Source organism: Gigantopelta aegis, chromosome 7, assembly GCF_016097555.1.
Source record: "Gigantopelta aegis isolate Gae_Host chromosome 7, Gae_host_genome, whole genome shotgun sequence".
NCBI lineage: Eukaryota > Metazoa > Mollusca > Gastropoda > Neomphalida > Peltospiridae > Gigantopelta > Gigantopelta aegis.
Window position 1 is genome coordinate 14,440,471 of NC_054705.1, and position 19,281 is coordinate 14,459,751.

Below are 19,281 nucleotides of genomic sequence, written 5' to 3' on the forward strand. Positions count from 1 at the left end.
CCTCTGGTTACTAGCCATATCATCGGTCCCCTTTTTGACACAAACGGACTACACGTGTGATGAATATATTGTTTGAATACTTATTTCTGTATTGTTGTTTTTCAGATAATTGATCTACAGAATGAAATAAAATACGGATCTCTGACACACAAGGACGCGTTAGAGAGGAAGGTAGGTGGAACAAAACATCTACCTAGCAGCAGTTGCGCAATTTCATTCAAGTTTCCAAATTACATGGGGAACAGATTCTTATGACACCGGTTGTTGACGTTTGATAGTCGTACCTTGACAACCGTCATTTACATTTTTTTTTTTATGAATTTCGAAATTATATTATACAGATGTTGTAGATAATGTAATTCTGAATTATTATTATTATTATTATTATTATTATTATTATATATATATATATATTATGGTTTATTTTATTATTATTTTTATTATTTCTAATACAATTAAATTTGAACTTTTACCACTAGAGCACATTGATTTATTAATCATCGGCTATTGGATGTCAAACATTTGGTAATTTTGACATATACTCTTAGAGAAAAAACCCGCAACATGTTTCCCTTAGTAGCAACGTATCTTTTATAGGCAGCATCCCACTGACAGGATAGCACATACCACAGACTTTGATATACCAATGCTTGCTCATCTTCAAGATAATTTGAAATAAAGAGATATTGGGATTTTATCACAAAATACTTACATTTGACTTTAGTGTAATTACTTGACTATTAATTTAAGCATTATATTGAAGACTTTTCCCTATTTTAACCTCGGTTAATACTATTCAACGTGTTAAAAAAATAAAAATAATAAAGTGGTTTTTTTTCTTCTTTACTTTACAAAATTTGTTTTTGTTACAATATTACTATGATTAAGTCGCATTAAAACATGCATTTGTCAAGAAATCGATGAAAGAAACGGATGATAGATCATGGCCTTTGATACTCGAGAGATATAATATTTCATTTCGGCCATTATAAATGATAGTTTGATTTAAATCGGTTTTATGGTTTATTGTGACACACTGCTGCTGCGTGGGTGGTGTGTGGGCGTGACTGTTTGCATGTTTTCTTGGGTTAAGCATGTTTTAGCTAGTGTGATATTCAGGAGACAAAACCGTGTGCGTTCCTTCATCTTCTGCACCTTCAAACTACAAAGCTGTATATTTGTTATCTTAACTAGCGAGATATCACACGTGATCTATTATTACAATAAAGGGAGACCACTCTCAAGTTTTTATAGAAAGTTTTTTTTAAAATTTAATTATTATTTTTTTAAAGATTTTTGTATAGTTGTTTGTTTGTTTATTATTTATTTATTTATTTATATATTTATTTATTTATTTATTTATTATATATTTATTTATTTATTTATGTATTTATTATTTATTTATTTGTCTGTTTATATATTTATTTATTTATTATATATTTATATATTTATTCATTTATTTACTTATTCTTTTAAAAGAGAAATATCACTTTTGATGGGTTACATTAAAATGGTGATTATTCAATCCAGCATGCTTTTCTATATGCAACTGGGTAAGCCCATAAAACGTGACGTCAGCTGGATTAATTTACTGCAACTCTAAGGGCGTGTTTGATTGAATAATCGCTCTATCTGATAATAGCAATATGGGATTTCTTAACAGGTGCAAATGAAGGACGCATTCATTTTATGTTTGACTCCTGAAGATGTTATTTACAAGAAACGAAAAAACATACGGGTTTCTTCGAAATATAATGTCAAACTTAGTCAGACCTGTCTAAATACACATGCATATGACTTGTATATTCAGTTACTTACGGACCAGTGTAATGGTGTTGACCGCTCTCTTCTCGCCCCAGACACCCACCCCCCGCAAAGTTTGTTGTGAGGAGTTTCATTCAGAATACGTCATTACGTTACTCGTCTGTTCTCGACAATATCCGTCTGACTTCGCCCTTAGTATGTATAAAAGATTTGTGATATCGAATCGACCCTATTTTCATCTTTATTTATATTACTGTCGTTGCATTGCACGGACAAATGTTTATCGATTTGGTGAATTAGGGAGGTCTGACTATAATTTGACATTATTTTTAGATGTTACTTCTATATATTGCAGGTATGTATACCCGAGCGACGAAAATGTTTAAAAAATTATTATTTCACTTTAAAAAAAAATAATTATATTTCACTTTTATCTATGCAATATTTATTTATTTATTTATTTTAAAAAAAAATTAATTATTATTATTATTATTATTATTATTATTATAATTATATTTAATTATTTTAATTTTTTTTTATTTCTCCCCAATTATTTAAATGAGCAAAAATTTTAAATATTTCTTCAAACTTTACTTTGGCTTCAATGTTTAATTTTAACGATTGTTTTTCCAATCACATACAACGCCCAACCATGTGTTTTTATGACACAAATAAATGTTTATATTCGGTATTTTCTCTTTCAAGGACCTGCCTTTTTTAGTTTCATAAGCCAGAATAAGCATTATAAACCTTTGTTTATTTATTCTGAATATTATTTCTTTCGTTAACGTAGAAATGCGTTTCAAAGCACACCCAAATAAATAATCCATTTTATCCAGATAAGTTTTAAAAAAAACTTCTTTTTTTTTCTTTCTAGAATTAGAAAGTGTATTTTTGATAAAATATATCGACGTTGTTTCTGATTTATTTATTTTATGCTCAGTATACTGTTATCGTGTGCCCTTGGGTATGGTGATTGTGGACATGTTGTTGTAGGTTAGTGTGTTCCTCCCTTGTAAATCGGGCATTCCAGTAAGGATTGTCGCATTGTTGTTTTCCTTCCTTATGGATGAAGCACCAATATTTCAACTTAGAAGAGTAATACAAATAAAATACATGTACTGTAAGTTAATATGATGTTTGAATAGTACAACTGTAACAATCTCACCTTCATAGCCATTGTTGTCTTTGAGAGTAATATGCACACTAAGAGTTTCTTTCATAAACAAACATGTATTCTTTTGTCTATATTATTTCAGATGTCAGTTATATTTGTTTCAGTTAACGGTAAAATAATATACTCAACCAAATTTATTACGGCCAATAGATTTAGTGATTAGCTTTTGCTAGTGATATAATTCAGAGGCGGATCTAGGGGTGGGGTGGAAGGGGGCAGGGGTCCGCCCCCTAAATTTTGCGACAGTTTATAATTTAATTATATATTAATTATTATTATTTTACGATCCCCCTCCATCCTCCCCAAAGTTCCCTTGGCATTCCGCCTCATGTCATCGGGGCCCCCCTAAATGGATATTCTGGATCCGCCACTGTAATTTGTTTGTAGTTTGACAACAGATGATTTATAAGCTTTGTTTGAGTAAATTGTGACCAATGTTAATAACGAAACAAAAATCAAGCTATGAATGCATTGTAAAAAAACAAACACAAATATATTTTGTGTAGCGATGTTCCAAAGATCGATTATAATCGAAAATTGATCGATATGGCGCTGTCGATGTGCAGCTCGAGTACTTTGCCGTTCGAGAGACATTTAAACAGTTAAAATAGATTATGGATTTTTATAATCGATTTATTATGGATCACATCGATATAACCCGGGTACTCCGTAAGCTAGACGGATATCTGTACAGTTATAATCTCTATCTATCTCTATCTCTCTCTCTCTCTCTCTCTCTCTCTCTCTCTCTCTCTCTCTCTCTCTCTTTCACGATCTCTCTCTCTAGCTCTCTGCTCCATGATTCTCTCTCTCTCTCCTCGTCCTCTCTCGCTCGCTCTCTCTCTCTCGCTCTCTCTCTCTCTCTCTCTCTCTCTCTCTCTGTGTCAGAGATAACTCTATGACGAAATTTTTTGCTTTCCCCCCGAATAAGCAAAGATTCCCGATCTAATACAACAGTAACCCTATGTTTGACATTAAACACCATTGCATTGATAATTTTTGACTGCTAATACACACACTATAGGAAGTAACACATCAGCACCTTTGTTGAAAGAGGGAGTTGTCGGGTTTCTTCTTTTAGTGTGTGTATTAGTGAACTGGAAAATGGTCGTTGTAAAGGTATTTAACATCAAAGATAGGATTATTGTTTATTAGAACAGGAATCTTTGCCTACTCGGTGGTAGGCTGAAATTCAGTGGTAAACCGCTTGCTCGATGCGCAGTCGGTCTAGGTTCGATCCCCGTTGGTGGTCCCATTGGGCTATTTTTCGTTCTAGCCAGAACACCACGACTGATATACCAAAGGCCGAGGTATATGTTATCCTGTCTGTGGAATGGTGCATATAAAAGATCCCTTGCTACTAATGGAAAAATGTAGCGGGTTTCCTTTCCAAGACTATATGTCGAAATTACCAAATGTTTGACACCGAATAGCCGATGGTTAATACATGAATGTGCTCTAGTGGTGTCATTAAACAAAAGAAAGCAAAACTTTCACTATTAAACTTGACTCCGTAAGTGACGGGGCGAGACGTAGCCCAGTGGTAAAGTTCTCGCTTGATGCGCGGTCGGTGTGGGATCGATCCCCGTCGGTGGGCCCATTGGGTTATTTCTCGCTCCAGCCAGTGCACCACGACTGGTATATCAAAGGCCGTGGTATGTGCTATCCTGTCTATGGGATGGTGCATATAAAAGATCTCTTGCTGCTAATCGAAAAGAGTAGCCCATGAAGTGGCGACAGCGGGTTTCCTCCCTCAGTATCTGTGTGGTCCTTAACCATATGTCCGACGCCATATAACCGTAAATAAAATGTGCTGAGTGCGTCGTTAAATACAACATTTCCTTCCATAAGTGACATACTTTATAGTAATTAATTTATTAACCGTGACCTTTTACACCACACCAGTTGTACTATCCGAGAATCTCAGAAAATATGTATATAATTCTGCATAAAACTGTACAGGTAATTAGAGCCTTTTAGCATGTATAAATATTATCTTTTCACATAATTCGTTGTTACACATTGTTAGTAGATAATAACTGTATTAATAGCTATTCATTTCAAGTATTTTATTTTTACCATAAAGACAAAAAAACAAAACAAAAAAACGTACGAATATTATAAGCATGTAATGTTCTAAGATATCTGTGTTGTTCCATCCCTCGAACATTTTGAAATTTGTGATGATTGTTACATTATGCATTAACAATTGTTTCAAACTGTGTTGAATGATCTTGCTTGCAGTCAGATTGTAAAGATTTGCAATATAATGTAACGACATCTCTGGTACCAGCAACTTCGAGATATGCGGAGCTTACTGTATGTCGATACTGTTAAAACGCACACGACACCGTTATTAAACACAACTATAGTGATTGCCCCCCCCCCCCCCCCCCCCCTTTGGCTTTGAACTGGATTATAATTATCTGTGGTAAAGTCAGTAATATACAACTTTGGCGTCTCAAGCGTCGGGGTGGGGTTTCACCCATCTTTGAAGATAATACATTGCACCGCCCCCCCCCCCCCCCCCCCCCCCTCAGCCCACGTCACACTCATCAAGTTGCTGGCATATTACTATGCCTATGTAAATTATCCTTGCTGGAATATCCTATGTTAAATTGTTTTAATTTTATTTAATGACACCACTAGAGAACATTTATTTGTTAAATGATCGGATATTGAATGTCAAACATTTGTTAATTTTGGCATATACCATATTTTCTCTAATAAGCGCTTGTCCTCCAATAAGCGCCTGGCCTCCAATAAGCGCCTGGCCCCCATTAAGCGCCTGGCCTCCAATAAGCGCCTGCCCTCCAATAAGCGCCTGACCACCATTAAGCGCTTGTCCTCCAATAAGCGCCTGACCTCCAATAAGCGCCTGGCCCCCATTAAGCGCCTGGCCTCCAATAAGCGCCTGCCCTCCAATAAGTGCCTGGTATCCAATAAGCGCCTGACCCCCAATAAGCGCCCGGCCCCCAATAAGCGCCTAGCCTCCAATAAGCGCCTGTCCCCCAATAAGCGCCGGGCCTCCAATAAACGCCAGGTAAGACAACCGAAAATTGATTACTCCCTGGCATAATTTAGGCACTTTACGTAGACAAGTAATATTAATTTTTAAATTGTTTTGTTTAAAGATTTGTTACAGTTTGAAATTAAAGTTTAAAAATAAATAAAATTGTAAGTTTGTAGTTTTTAGCTTTAATTTGTAAAATTTGTTTGAAAAAATAAGGCCGGGTTTCCAATAAACGCCGGGTCTGCCACCATTTTGAAATGAATAAGTGCCCGGGCTCTTATTAGAGAAAACACGGTAGTTTTAGAGAGAAAACCCGCTAAAAAAATTTCAATTAGTAGCAAGGTACGAAGTCAGACACAGCATAGCACATACCACGGTCTTTGATATACCAGTCGTGGTGCACTGGCTGGAACGAGAAATAGCCCAATGTGACCACCGACAGGGATCGATCCCACACCGATCGTGCATCAGGGGATCGCTTTACCACTGGGCTACGTCCCAACCTAAAGTGTATCCTATGTGGTGTCAGCACGTTTCATCGTTCAGTCTCAGACTACCCAGGGAATGATTTAGCTCAATAGGTAAAGCATTAAGCTAAAGTGCTTGGGTCGTAGGATCGAATCTGCTCTGCGGACCCACTGGGTTTTTCCTGTCACAAAATGTGCCCTACGACTGGTATATCGAAGGCCGCGCTATGTGATAAAAAGAAAGAAAAGTGATGAAGTGTTTTTAAACAAACACGGACTTAACACAAATGTGAGGAGGGAACGTAGCCCGATGGTAAAGCACTTGCCTGATGCGCGGTCGGTCTAGGATCGACCCGCGTCGGTGGACCCATTAGACTATTTCTCGTTCTAGCCAGTGTATCACGACTGGTATATCAAAGGCATATAAAAGATCCCTCGCTACTGATGGAAAACAAATGTAGCGGGTTTCCTCTCTAAGACAATGTTATAATTACAAAATGTTTGACATCCAATAGCCGATGATTAATAAATCAGTGTGCTCTAGTGGTGTCGTTAAACAAAACAAACTTTAACTCTATCGTTTCAGCCAGTGCTCCACAACTGATGTAACAAAGATAGTGATATGTACTACCCTGTCTGGGGGATAGTGCACTTAAAATATCCCCATATCAAAAAGAGTAGCCCATGTATGTTTCTTCCCTTTTCTATCTATCTTTCCATCCATCCATGCATCCATCCGCCCGCCCGTCTGTCTGTCCGTCCGCCCGCCCGCGCGACCATCCATCCCTGTCTATCTTTTCATCTATTTTTTTCTTATTTTTTTTCACTTTCTTTTCTATATCTGTTGAGTAGCTCAGTCGGTAGCGACTGTGACTCAAGTGTAGGAGGTATGCCGTTCATATCTGAAGTGTGGAAATTACTCTCCGTCAGTGGGCCCATTTGGCTATTTCTCGTTCCAGCCAGTACACAACGACTGGTATATCAAAGGCCGTAGTATGTACTAACCTGTCTGTGGGATGGTGCATATAAAAGATCCCTTGCTGCTAATCGGAAAGAGTAGCCCATGAAGTGGCGACAGCGGGTTTCCTCTCAATATCTGTGTGGTCCTTAACCATATGTCTGACGCCATATAACTGTAAATAAAATGTGTTGAGTGCGTCATTAAATAAAACATGTTTTTCTTTCTTTCTTTTTTTGTTTTTGTTTGTTTGTTTCTCTTTTTATCTTTATTTCTTTCATTCTTTCTTTCCATTTCTTTCCACTGATTTAACACAAATGTGGTGTATCTGCCACGTTGTTGTTGCAATGTTCGTCGAACGTAAGGAAATAACTGCCATTACTGTTTAATGGCTGTACGTTCTCGCGGCGCCACGTGGGAGAACAACGCGCTAAGTAATTGAATGTTATTGTCATTACTAACACCGTGCAATCGCTATTTGCACGTGAGTCACACTCTGTGCAATTGCCAATTCTTGTGGTGCAGGTGGTGAATTTTTTAAAGTCCTATATGGACCGGTCAGAGATTGATGAGAGAGGAAGGGAGAGAGAGGGAGGGAGAGGGAGAGAGAGGGAGGGAGGGAGAGAGAGGGAGGGAGGGGGAGGGAGAGAGAGGGAGGGAGGAACAGAGAGAGAGAGAGAGAGAGAGAGAGAGAGAGAGAGAGAGAGAGAGAGAGAGAGAGAGAGAGAGAGAGGGAGGGAGGGAGGGAGGGGAGAGGGAGAGAGAGAGAGAGAGTGGGGTGAGGGACGGAGAGAGAGAGAGAGAGAGAGAGAGAGAGAGAGAGAGAGAGAGAGAGAGAGAGAGAGAGAGAGAGAGAGAGAGAGAGAGAGAGAGAGAGAGAGAGAGAGGAGGGAGGGACCGAAAGATTAAGATATTGTCCCGATTTACGATTGGCATTTGCATGGCATATTAATGTTATTTGTGTTTTTGACGTATATTTTGAATTTGCCAACAAACTGTTTTTTTGTGATCATGTTTGTTTTGTTTGTTTCTTAGTAAAAAAAAGAGAAAAAAAGAAGAAAAATGTGCAGCACACATTATTACTATTTAAATCGGCTACGAACGGTTACATAATCAATAGTCCATAAAATCCAGCCACCCAAGGTCACACGATACGTTATGATCTGAGTCAACTATCTCATTTGCATATTAACAATGTTTACTAACCGATTTTAAAAAAAGTGATCCACCTCTTGAAGGTCGTGTGTTGTTTCTTTCAGAGGTACCGAGCATCGACAAACGATGACGACTAAACCACGTGACCGGTAGCACATTTCTACGTGACCAGTGTTCTGAACCCACGTGATCAGTATTCTGAGTGTGACCTTGGAAGTTGTGAAATGACTTTCAGTCTTTTAATCTCTATTTTTTAAAATTCATATTTTGTCTGCTGCACGTTTGCCTTTTTTTTTTTTTTTTTTTGGTGTCATCTAAAAATATTGTTTGACTGGTTTTCCGAATGAGCTGGGCATAGACAGGTTCTTTGAATGGGATGAGTATTAGACTAAATGTTCCAAATGAGTTCATAATAGACTGGTTTTCTGAATGAGCTGGGTTAAGACTGGTTCTTTGAATGGGATCGTATGACTAAATGTTCCGAATTGGTTAATAATAGACTGGTGTTTTCTGAATGGGATCATAAAAGACTGGGCACAGATTTTCGAAGCTATATTTGCACTAAGGTATCGTAAAACTGTCGTAGTCTATGGCGTTTGACGTTGTGACGTCATAGTGTACGGCGGTTTTACGATATCGTACTGCTAAGACAGCTTCGGAAATCTGCAGCCAGGTCCTCTGAAATGTTTTAAAAAGAAGAGTCCCTAGGCCCATGGAGTTTATACAACTTTTATACAGTCTAAAGACAAATCTCTAATGACGTCACACACATGCAATTTGTATGATGTTGCCATGACGTTTGGAGTCTCAAGACTATATTACAGTATTGAGTCTAGAATTTTAACGTTTTACAAGTATGGTGCCTGGCCTAGTGTTTATAAAACTTTTTAGAGTCCAGAGTCAATCTCAAATGACGTCACATACATACAATGTGTATGGCGTTGTCATGACATTAGTGTCTCAGACTCTATTAGAGTATTGAGTCTAGACTAAATGTTTTATAAGCGCCAGGTCTTGGTCAATGCTTATAAAACGTTTAGAGTCCAGACTCAGTCTCAAATGCCGTCACACACATACAATGTGTATGGTGATACCATGACGTTTGAAGTCTCAAGACTCTATTACAGTATTGAGTCTAGACTCTAAACGTTTTACAAGTAAGCGGCAGGCATTGGTCAATGCTTGTAAGCGGCAGGCATTGGTCAATGCTTATAAAATATTTAGAGTCCAGACTCCATCTCAAATGACGTCACACACATACAATGTGTATGGCGTTGTCATAACATCAGTGTCTCAGACTCTATTAGACAGGGTTGGGAATTAGTGAACTGTAAAAAAAAGAGGAGATCTAGAGGGGTCCCGGAAATTCTTGAAATCATAGGTTAAAATCTGTGCCATCTGACACATTTTGGAGGAAAGGACGATTAAAATGCGAGGAAACGCAATGTTCCATGAGAGGAAAACAGCTGATCATAGGAGAATTCCCACCCCTGATTAGAGTCTAGACTCTAAACGTTTTATAAGCGCCGGGCCTGGTTATCTAATAAAGTTAAATACTAATTCTCTGAGCGGGTTTATAATAGTCTGGTTCTCAGCATGCCTTTAGACTGGATTTCAAACTTGGTTCATAATAGACTGGTTCTCAGCATGCCTTTAGACTGGATTTCAAACTTGGTTCATAATAGACTGGTTCTCAGCATGCCTTTAGACTGGATTTCAAACTTGGTTCATAATAGACTGGTGTTCTTGTGAGTTCATACAAGACTGAAGGACCCAGAATATATTTCAGAACATATTAGTTCTCAGATTATATTGGTTCTGATTGGGTTCAAAGTAGACCAGCTGACTGAATGGGTTTACATTAGACTGGTTTTCCATCCAGACTCGCTAATATTAGTCCAGTTCTGTGCCCAGTTTCACAAAACATCGTAAGCCAAGTTTTGCACGTAAACGTAAATCTACGACTAAACCACAATTCTTATTACTGTTATATTTCAACAATTATAGTTAGAAGAACACATATTTTAGTTTCTTTTGTCTTTAAAATACCCCAGCTTCTGTAATGATGTAATTTTCTGCGTGAAATTGATGCCAAACACGTGTAAACACACGACCAGTATAACTGCTAGTAGAAGACGCAAACTTACGATGTTTAGTGAAATGGGCCCCTGGTGCTTATACAACCTTTAGAGTCTAGACTCAAGACTAATATAGTATGAGACTTTAATGTCATGACAACGCCATACAAATTGTATGCGCCTGACGTCATTAAACACTGAGTCTGGAATCCAAGCATGGGTCCTATTGTGTAATTAATTATATCTTTTTAAAGAAAACGTATTGTTTATATTTGTCTCGTTCAAAGAGGACTACGTAAAAGAAAAGGCCTGGCTAGGAATTTTCGAAGCTATCTTAGCGTTACGAAATCGTAAACCTATCGTAGGCTATGACGTCACTTTAGTGACGTCATAACCTACGATCGTTTTACAATTTCATAGTGCTAACATAGTTTAGAAAATATGGACGCTGGATATTTAAGTCCAACAATTGAGAAACAAACAGAGCAAAGCCAGTCTTAAAAATTAAAAAAAAAAATGAAGACCACACTGTTGCTCTTTTTCAAATCTTTCCACAACTTTTATCACCTCCATTTTAAGACTTTTTCTTATATTGTTAAGAAATATTAAAACATTGCAATACTCATGAAAATGCAAAATAAATGACTTGGGGAATATACGACGAAGTGTAACCATTTTAATATGTGTTTATAATGTCTGCTGTCAGTGTTTCTGCCCGAAAGAAATTTTTGAGTATGGCACTATGGAATTGAACATTTACAATGTGTGTGCTGAATGCAACCACAGTCGACAGAAAGAAAATGGGTTAATTGTAGGGTTAGGGTTAAGAAAAATCATACAGTAATGATAAGAGTTATTAATTTTGTCAAAAGGTTAACTTCAAAAAAAAAAAAAAAATCTGCAAAAACAAATTTGGTTATGGCGCCATACCCGTTTTACCCTCTGGCAGAAACCATGGTTGTTGAAAATGGGTCTGCATGGGGTATACAATGTCGAATTTATTTGTAAATGGTATTATTATTATTTTTTAAAATATCTGTATTTATTTCAGCTTGCAAACAAAAGCTATCTCATTTTGTTCCTAATAATAAATCTATGTATAATTTGGTTTCCAATCATTAGCGCTGTGTCGTTATGGTTTATGGGCTATTATTTTCTGTACTAAATTTGAACGTTTGTTGTACGGATGAACATTTTCTGTGACTGCTTTGTGTTTGTAAATAAAGTTTATTTTTAACCCTTTGTCTCCTATATATTAATTTCAAGTGATTTGTCAAATAACTGTTGCGTGTTTATAGTATTCGATTGACTACGTTATTGAAAACGATAGTTTATTGCATCATTGAGCTGCAACGGAACAGGACATACCACAGTCGTTGATACAGACGACAGGTCAATCAAATGTCGTGGTATGTGCTGTCCTATTTGTGGAAAGATGCATACAAAAGATTCCTTGCTACTCATTCATTTATTTGAACTTATTTTCGTGCTTATATCCAATTAAGGTTCAAGCACGCTGTCCTGGGTACACACACCTCAGCTATCTGGGCTGTCTGTCCAGGACAGTGGGTAAGTTGTTAGTGGGTTAGTGGTTAGTGAGAAAGAAGAGAGTGTAGTGTTCTTACATCTACCCATTGATCATTTAAGAACTCGCTCTGGGTGGGAGACGGTACCGGACTGCGAACCCTGTACCTACCAGCCTGTAGTCCGATGGCTTAACCACTGCGCCACCGAGGCCGGTTCCTTGCTACTAATTGGAAAATGTAGCGGGTTTCGTCTAAAACAATATGCCAGAAATACCAAATGTTTGACATCCAATGATTAATAAATCAATGTGCTCTAGTGATGTCGGTAAACACACTTTTAACTTTTCAGTATCTTCTGAGAATAATAATAACAGAAGTTTGTCTTGATAAATTAAACGTGACATAGCGTAACGTGACGTAACGTAACGTGAAGTAACGTAACATAACGTCACGTAACGTGACGTTATTTAACGCCGCTACATAACCCGGACGTAACCACCTGTATGATATAACCATAGGCCACGCGCATGCGTAATTACCAAATTGCCTTCATTGAATAGCATTCCAGCGACGAAGACATGCCAAGAGGAATAGCCTGCCAAATACACATCAGTGTGACGTCATACGTCTTGTTACTGTTTAGTTTATCTCAGAACGAAAAAACATGCATTGGAAAATAAGACTACTTCGCAGTACACAGTACACAGCACCTATTTAACCGGTGCATTGAAAGGGAAGGAAGGAAATGTTTTATTTAACGATGCACTCAACACATTTTATTTACGGTTATATGGTGTCGGACATATGGTTAAGGATCACACAGATATTGAGAGGAAACCCGCTGTCGCCACTTCATGGGCTACTGTTTTCGATTAGCAGCAAGGGGTCTTTTATATGCACCATCCCACAAACAGGATAGCACATACCACGGCTTTTGATATACCAGTTGTGATGCACTGGCTGGAACGAGAAATAGCCCAATTGGCCCACCGACGGGGATCGATCCCAGACCGACGCGCATAAAGCGAGCGCTGTACCACTGAGCTAATTGAAAGGGGGTGGGGGTGGGGTGGGTACTGTCGGGTTTCTTCCTGTAGTGTGTGTATTATTGGTTTATATATGAAATATTTGTTATCGGCGAACCTAAAAATTATCAATGTAAAGGTATTTAACGTCAAACATAGGATTATTGTTGTATTAGAGCGGGAATCTTTGTCTACCCGGTAGCAGGCAGCCATTCCGCGTTTTCTTCAAAAAAAAAGACTAGGGGAACTCTAATAAGAATTTACAATTGCCAAAATTGTAAGGTATATTAGCTGTGGGGAATGGTTAAATTATAATAGTGAATTAATTATTTTATGACCACCAAAGATCTTGAAGGAGGATTGGGGTCAGAAATGAAATTTGAAAGTTGACGTTTTTTTAATCAGTAAATCACAAATTCAAACAATAAAAATTACTCAAAGCAAAGCAATAATAACTGTATGACCAACAGAATGAAAAAGATTGACCGAAATAATCTACCTCAGTGATTAATCAACCTTCCTGGAAATTGTCAAAATCGAGAATGACACCCCACACACGTGTACTATGTGCATTATTGAAAGGGAAGGAAGGACATGTTTTATTTAACGATGCACTCAACACATTTTATTTACGGTTAAATGACGTCGGACATACGGTTAAGGACCACATAGATATTGAGAGGAAACCCGCTGTCGCCACACCTGTGTGATGCATTTTCAAACTATGGAATGTGTTTCGGTGTGTTGATAAACAGACCTGAACGTTCTTTACTAGGATGTCTGTAGTCAAAACATATGTTCGGTTTAATAGTAGATATTAACATTAACATTTCAGGTTCCCCTTCTTTTTTTTGAAGAGTATAGTTATCTCTGACGACAGAGAACGATCATAGCCATCTTAATGTCCGTCTAGCTCTCGAAGGTCAGAATACTCGGGATAATGATGGCAATGATTTTGATATATTAAAATACGCCCATAGCGGCTAAAAAAAGAAGAAGAGTATCAAGATTAACTAAACAACTTGCTGCTTTAACCAGATCGGTTGGCACTATAATTTGATAAACTGGATAAGATTAACTAAACAACTTGCTGCTTTAACCAGATCGGTTGGCACTATAATTTGATAAACTGGATAAGTATAGCTTCTTAACACAGATGGTTGCAATATAGAGGTGAAAGAAAGAAATGTTTTATTTAACGACGCACTCAACACATTTTATTTACGGTTATATGGCGTCAGACATATGGTTAAGGACCACACAAATTTTCAGAGGAAACCCGCTGTCGCCACTACATGGGCTACTCTTCCGATTAGCAGCAAGGGATCTTCTATTTGCGCTTCCCACAGGCAGGATAGCACAAACCATGGCCTTTGTTGAACCAGCTATGGATCACTGGTCGGTGCAAGTGGTTTACACCTACCCATTGAGCCTTGAAGAGCACTCACTCAGGGTTTGGAGTCGGTATCTGGATTGAAAATCCCATGCCTCGACTGGGATCCGAACCCAGTACCTACCAGCCTGTAGACCGATGGCCTGCCACGACGCCACCGAGGCCGGTCATATAGAGGTGATGGCTTGAACATATTTGACAGGTACTGTTATCAACATTGTTATATAACAGGTAGTATTTCTAGACTAAGTCTTGGCTACACTATCCAACAAGAGTTCTCGAGTCTTAGCTGCACTAGAACAGGATACGGAATTACCGCTTACTTTGGATTCCAGAAACAAGAGCTCTTAGCGTGGTGCTCGGTGATCAAATGGAGGAATGTACAAAGAGAGAGAGCGTAACTACAAATCGGCATCTGGTGGCCCTGATCCAAAACATTATACGCTTCACCGAAAGTATGCACAGATTATGTTCCCAGGAGCGGATTTGGAGGGATTACTAGCGGGGGGGGGGGGGGGGGGGGGGGCCGTTAGGGTACTTAACGGTTAGGAGTGACAGCATTCATGTCAGATTCTATTAAATCGCAGGACCGTAGGAACGATATCTGGAACGTGTGCGTGTGTGTGGGGTGGGGGGTGGGGGGGGGGGGGGGGGGGGGGGGGGGGGGTATGGCTGGGGGCAAAATCGCTAGTGAAGGTAGCACAGTTTTATATAGAGTGGGACAAAAACAACTTTCATTCTCAGGTTGGGGGTGGTGTGTGTGTGTGTGTGGAGGGGGGGGGGGGGGGGGGTGCACATGCCTTTTCCCGGCTCCCCGGCTCCTTGGGGCATGAACTAAATTACACTGCAAAGAAAATCTTTTGGAGAACTTTGAATACTAACAAAGTGTGTTATTTCCCCACTTTTTCTTTCTGTCTATCTCGTTCACTGTTTCATTTTTCTTGCATTTTCATTTTTTACTTCCTGACCGGCAACGGTGGCGTCGTGGTTAGGCCATCGGTCTACAGACTGGTAGGTACTGGGTTCGGATCCCAGTCGAGGCATGGAATTTTTAATCCAGATACCGACTCCAAACCCTGAGTGAGTGCTCCGCAAGGCTCAATGGGTAGGTGTAAACCACTTGCACCGACCAGTGATCCATAACTGGTTCAACAAAGGCCATGGTTTGTGCTATCCTGCCTGTGGGAAGCGCAAATAAAACATCCCTTGCTGCTAATCGGAAAGAAAGTGGCAACAGCGGGTTTCCTCTCAAAATCTGTGTGGTCCTTAACCATATCTCTGACGCCATATAACCGTAAATAAAATGTGTTGAGTGCGTCGTTAAATAAAACATTTTTTTTTCTTTCTTTACTTCCTTTTGTTTCGTTGTATCTGTCTATCTATGTATCTATCTGTCTATCTATGTATCTATCTGTCTATCTGTCTATCTATCTGTCTATCTGTCTATCTATGTATCTATCTGTCTATCTGTCTATCTATGTATCTATCTGTCTATCTGTCTGTCTATCTGTCTATCTGTCTATCTATGTATCTATCTGTCTATCTGTCTATCTATCTGTCTATCTGTCTATCTATGTATCTATCTGTCTATCTATGTATCTATCTGTCTATCTATGTATCTATCTGTCTATCTGTCTATCTATGTATCTATCTGTCTATCTATGTATCTATCTGTCTATCTATGTATCTATCTGTCTATCTATGTATCTATCTGTCTATCTATGTATCTATCTGTCTATCTATGTATCTATCTGTCTATCTATGTATCTATCTGTCTATCTGTCTATCTATGTATCTATCTGTCTATCTATGTATCTATCTGTCTATCTATGTATCTATCTGTCTATCTATCTGTCTATCTATGTATCTATGTATCTATGTATCTATCTGTCTATCTATCTGTCTATCTATGTATCTATGTATCTATGTATCTATCTGTCTATCTATCTGTCTATCTATGTATCTATGTATCTATGTATCTATCTGTCTATCTATCTGTCTATCTATGTATCTATGTATCTATGTATCTATCTGTCTATCTATCTGTCTATCTATGTATCTATCTGTCTATCTATGTATCTATCTGTCTATCTGTCTATCTATGTATCTATCTGTCTATCTATGTATCTATCTGTCTATCTATGTATATATCTGTCTATCTGTCTATCTATGTATCTATCTGTCTATCTATGTATCTATCTGTCTATCTATGTATCTATCTGTCTATCTATGTATCTATCTGTCTATCTGTCTATCTATGTATCTATCTGTCTATCTGTCTATCTATGTATCTATCTGTCTATCTATGTATCTATCTGTCTATCTGTCTATCTATGTATCTATCTGTCTATCTGTCTATCTATGTATCTATCTGTCTATCTATGTATCTATCTGTCTATCTATGTATCTATCTGTCTATCTATCTGTCTATCTATGTATCTATGTATCTATGTATCTATCTGTCTATCTATCTGTCTATCTATGTATCTATGTATCTATGTATCTATCTGTCTATCTATCTGTCTATCTATGTATCTATGTATCTATCTGTCTATCTATCTGTCTATCTATGTATCTATGTATCTATGTATCTATCTGTCTATCTATCTGTCTATCTATGTATCTATGTATCTATGTATCTATCTGTCTATCTATCTGTCTATCTATGTATCTATGTATCTATCTGTCTATCTATCTGTCTATCTATGTATCTATCTGTCTATCTATCTGTCTATCTATGTATCTATGTATCTATGTATCTATCTGTCTATCTATCTGTCTATCTATGTATCTATCTGTCTATCTATGTATCTATCTGTCTATCTATCTGTCTATCTATGTATCTATCTATGTATCTATCTGTCTATCTATCTATCTACCTATCTTTCTTTCTTTCTTTCTTTCTTTCTTTCCCATTGTATTTTGTTTACCCATCCATCCATCTATATACCGATCGATCCATCCACCCATCCACCCATCCATTCGTTCATCCATTTTTTACTTGCCTGGTTTCTTAGAATAACAATTATGTCTATGTTTTAACAATCTACAAGACTTGTAATGAATATGCAGCAAGGGGCAGTTGCCACTCAAGTACACATTCATTTCATTTAAATTTATATCCAATTAAGGTTTAAGCACGCTGTCCTGGGCACACACCTCAACTATCTGGGTTGTCTGTCCAGGACAGTGGGTTAGTTGTTAGTTTGCTAGTGGTTAGTGAGAGAGAAGAGGGTGTAGTGGTCTTACGCCTACCCACTGAGCCCTTAAGAACTCGCTCTGGGTTGGAGCCGGTACCGGACTGCGAACCCTGTACCTACCAGCCGGCAGTTCAATGGCTTAACCACTGCGCTACCGATGCCAATTTCAGTACACAACTTGCTTTCTGATAATCAGGTTCAGGAACATATTTTCCTTTTCATCTTAAAGGCGTAGATCCTATTTTCAGCCCGTGGAAATGGACACTAAGTTTATTTAATCTACCAAAAACAAAACAAAACATGCAACACATTTGGATACGGTTATAACCAAGAGAAGCTTAAGTCTGTAATGTTTAAATTGGGAAATACCGTCTAAAAATAACTTGTCTTGAATAGCTTATATTTATAGCTTGAGCGCTTTACCACTGGGCTACGTCCCGCTCCGTTCTAAAATTCTTCTCAGTTTGTAGCTTTTGCTTCAAAATTATAATCTGAGAAGCAACGGTCGCTTCCAACTACCTAAAATAAATCTATCATTCGGAGGGGCAGACCCTTGGGAACCGGTATGGGGGTAGGGGTGGGGGTGTTTAGCAGAGTCCTACCCCCCACTGAAGAAACAAATGTACGGGTTTTTTTCCTACTCTATATGAATAAACCGGCCTCGGTGGCGTCGTGGCAGGCCATCGGTCTACAGGCTGGTAGGTACTGGGTTCGGATCCCAGTCGAGGCATGGGATTTTTAATCGAGATACCGACTCCAAACCCTGAGTGAGTGCTCCGCAAGGCTCAATGGGTAGGTGTAAACCACTTGCACCGACCAGTGATCCATAACTGGTTCAACAAAGGCCATGGTTTGTGCTATCCTGCCTGTGGGAAGCGCAAATAAAAGATCCCTTGCTGCCTGTCGTAAAAAGAGTAGCCTATGTGGCGACAGCGGGTTTCCTCTAAAAACAGTCAGAATGACCATATGTTTGACGTCCAATAGCCGATGATAAGATAAAAAATCAATGTGCTCTAGCGGCGTCGTTAAATAAAACAAACTTTTTTTTACTATATGAATAAACTATAGCTTGTGGCCCCTCCCACTAGATGTTGTGACCCCTCCCACTAGAGGTTGTGTTCCCTCCCACTAGAGGTTGTGACCCCTCCCACTAGAGTTGTGACCCCTCCCACTACAGGTTGTGCCCCCTCCCACTAGAGGTTGTGGCCCCTCCCACTAGAGGTTGTGACCCCTCCCACTACAGGTTGTGCTTCCTCCCACTAGAGGTTGTCCAACCTCCCAAGGCCTGGGTGAACTCCAATCCTCGAGACTCTTGTTTGGACTCTACTAACTGTTTATGTTGTAGTGTGAAAGGCGTCTGTTATCGCCATGCCATTATGCTATTGTACTATACGGTATGCAAATAAGAAGTATTCATAGGTTAAAGTTCACGTTGCATCCACAGGGACAGACGTGTAATACAGTGTCCAGAATTAATATAATAACAGACGAATTATAAGGCGTATAAGGTCGTGTACCATATTGA

General features: G+C 38.6%; 1 protein-coding gene across 1 annotated transcript in view; it reads left to right on the plus strand.

Annotated features, from left to right (window-relative positions):
• LOC121377013 (trichohyalin-like) overlaps positions 1 to 9,866 on the plus strand; it is a 30,445-nt gene extending 20,579 nt beyond the window's left edge. Inside the window, exons 2-3 of the mRNA XM_041504849.1 lie at positions 106 to 171; positions 8,639 to 9,866. Coding sequence (XP_041360783.1) covers positions 106 to 171; positions 8,639 to 8,671 — 99 coding nt within the window. The 3' untranslated portion in view covers positions 8,672 to 9,866. The remainder of the gene's footprint in view (positions 1 to 105; positions 172 to 8,638) is intronic.
• The last annotated feature ends 9,415 nt before the right edge of the window (positions 9,867 to 19,281 follow it).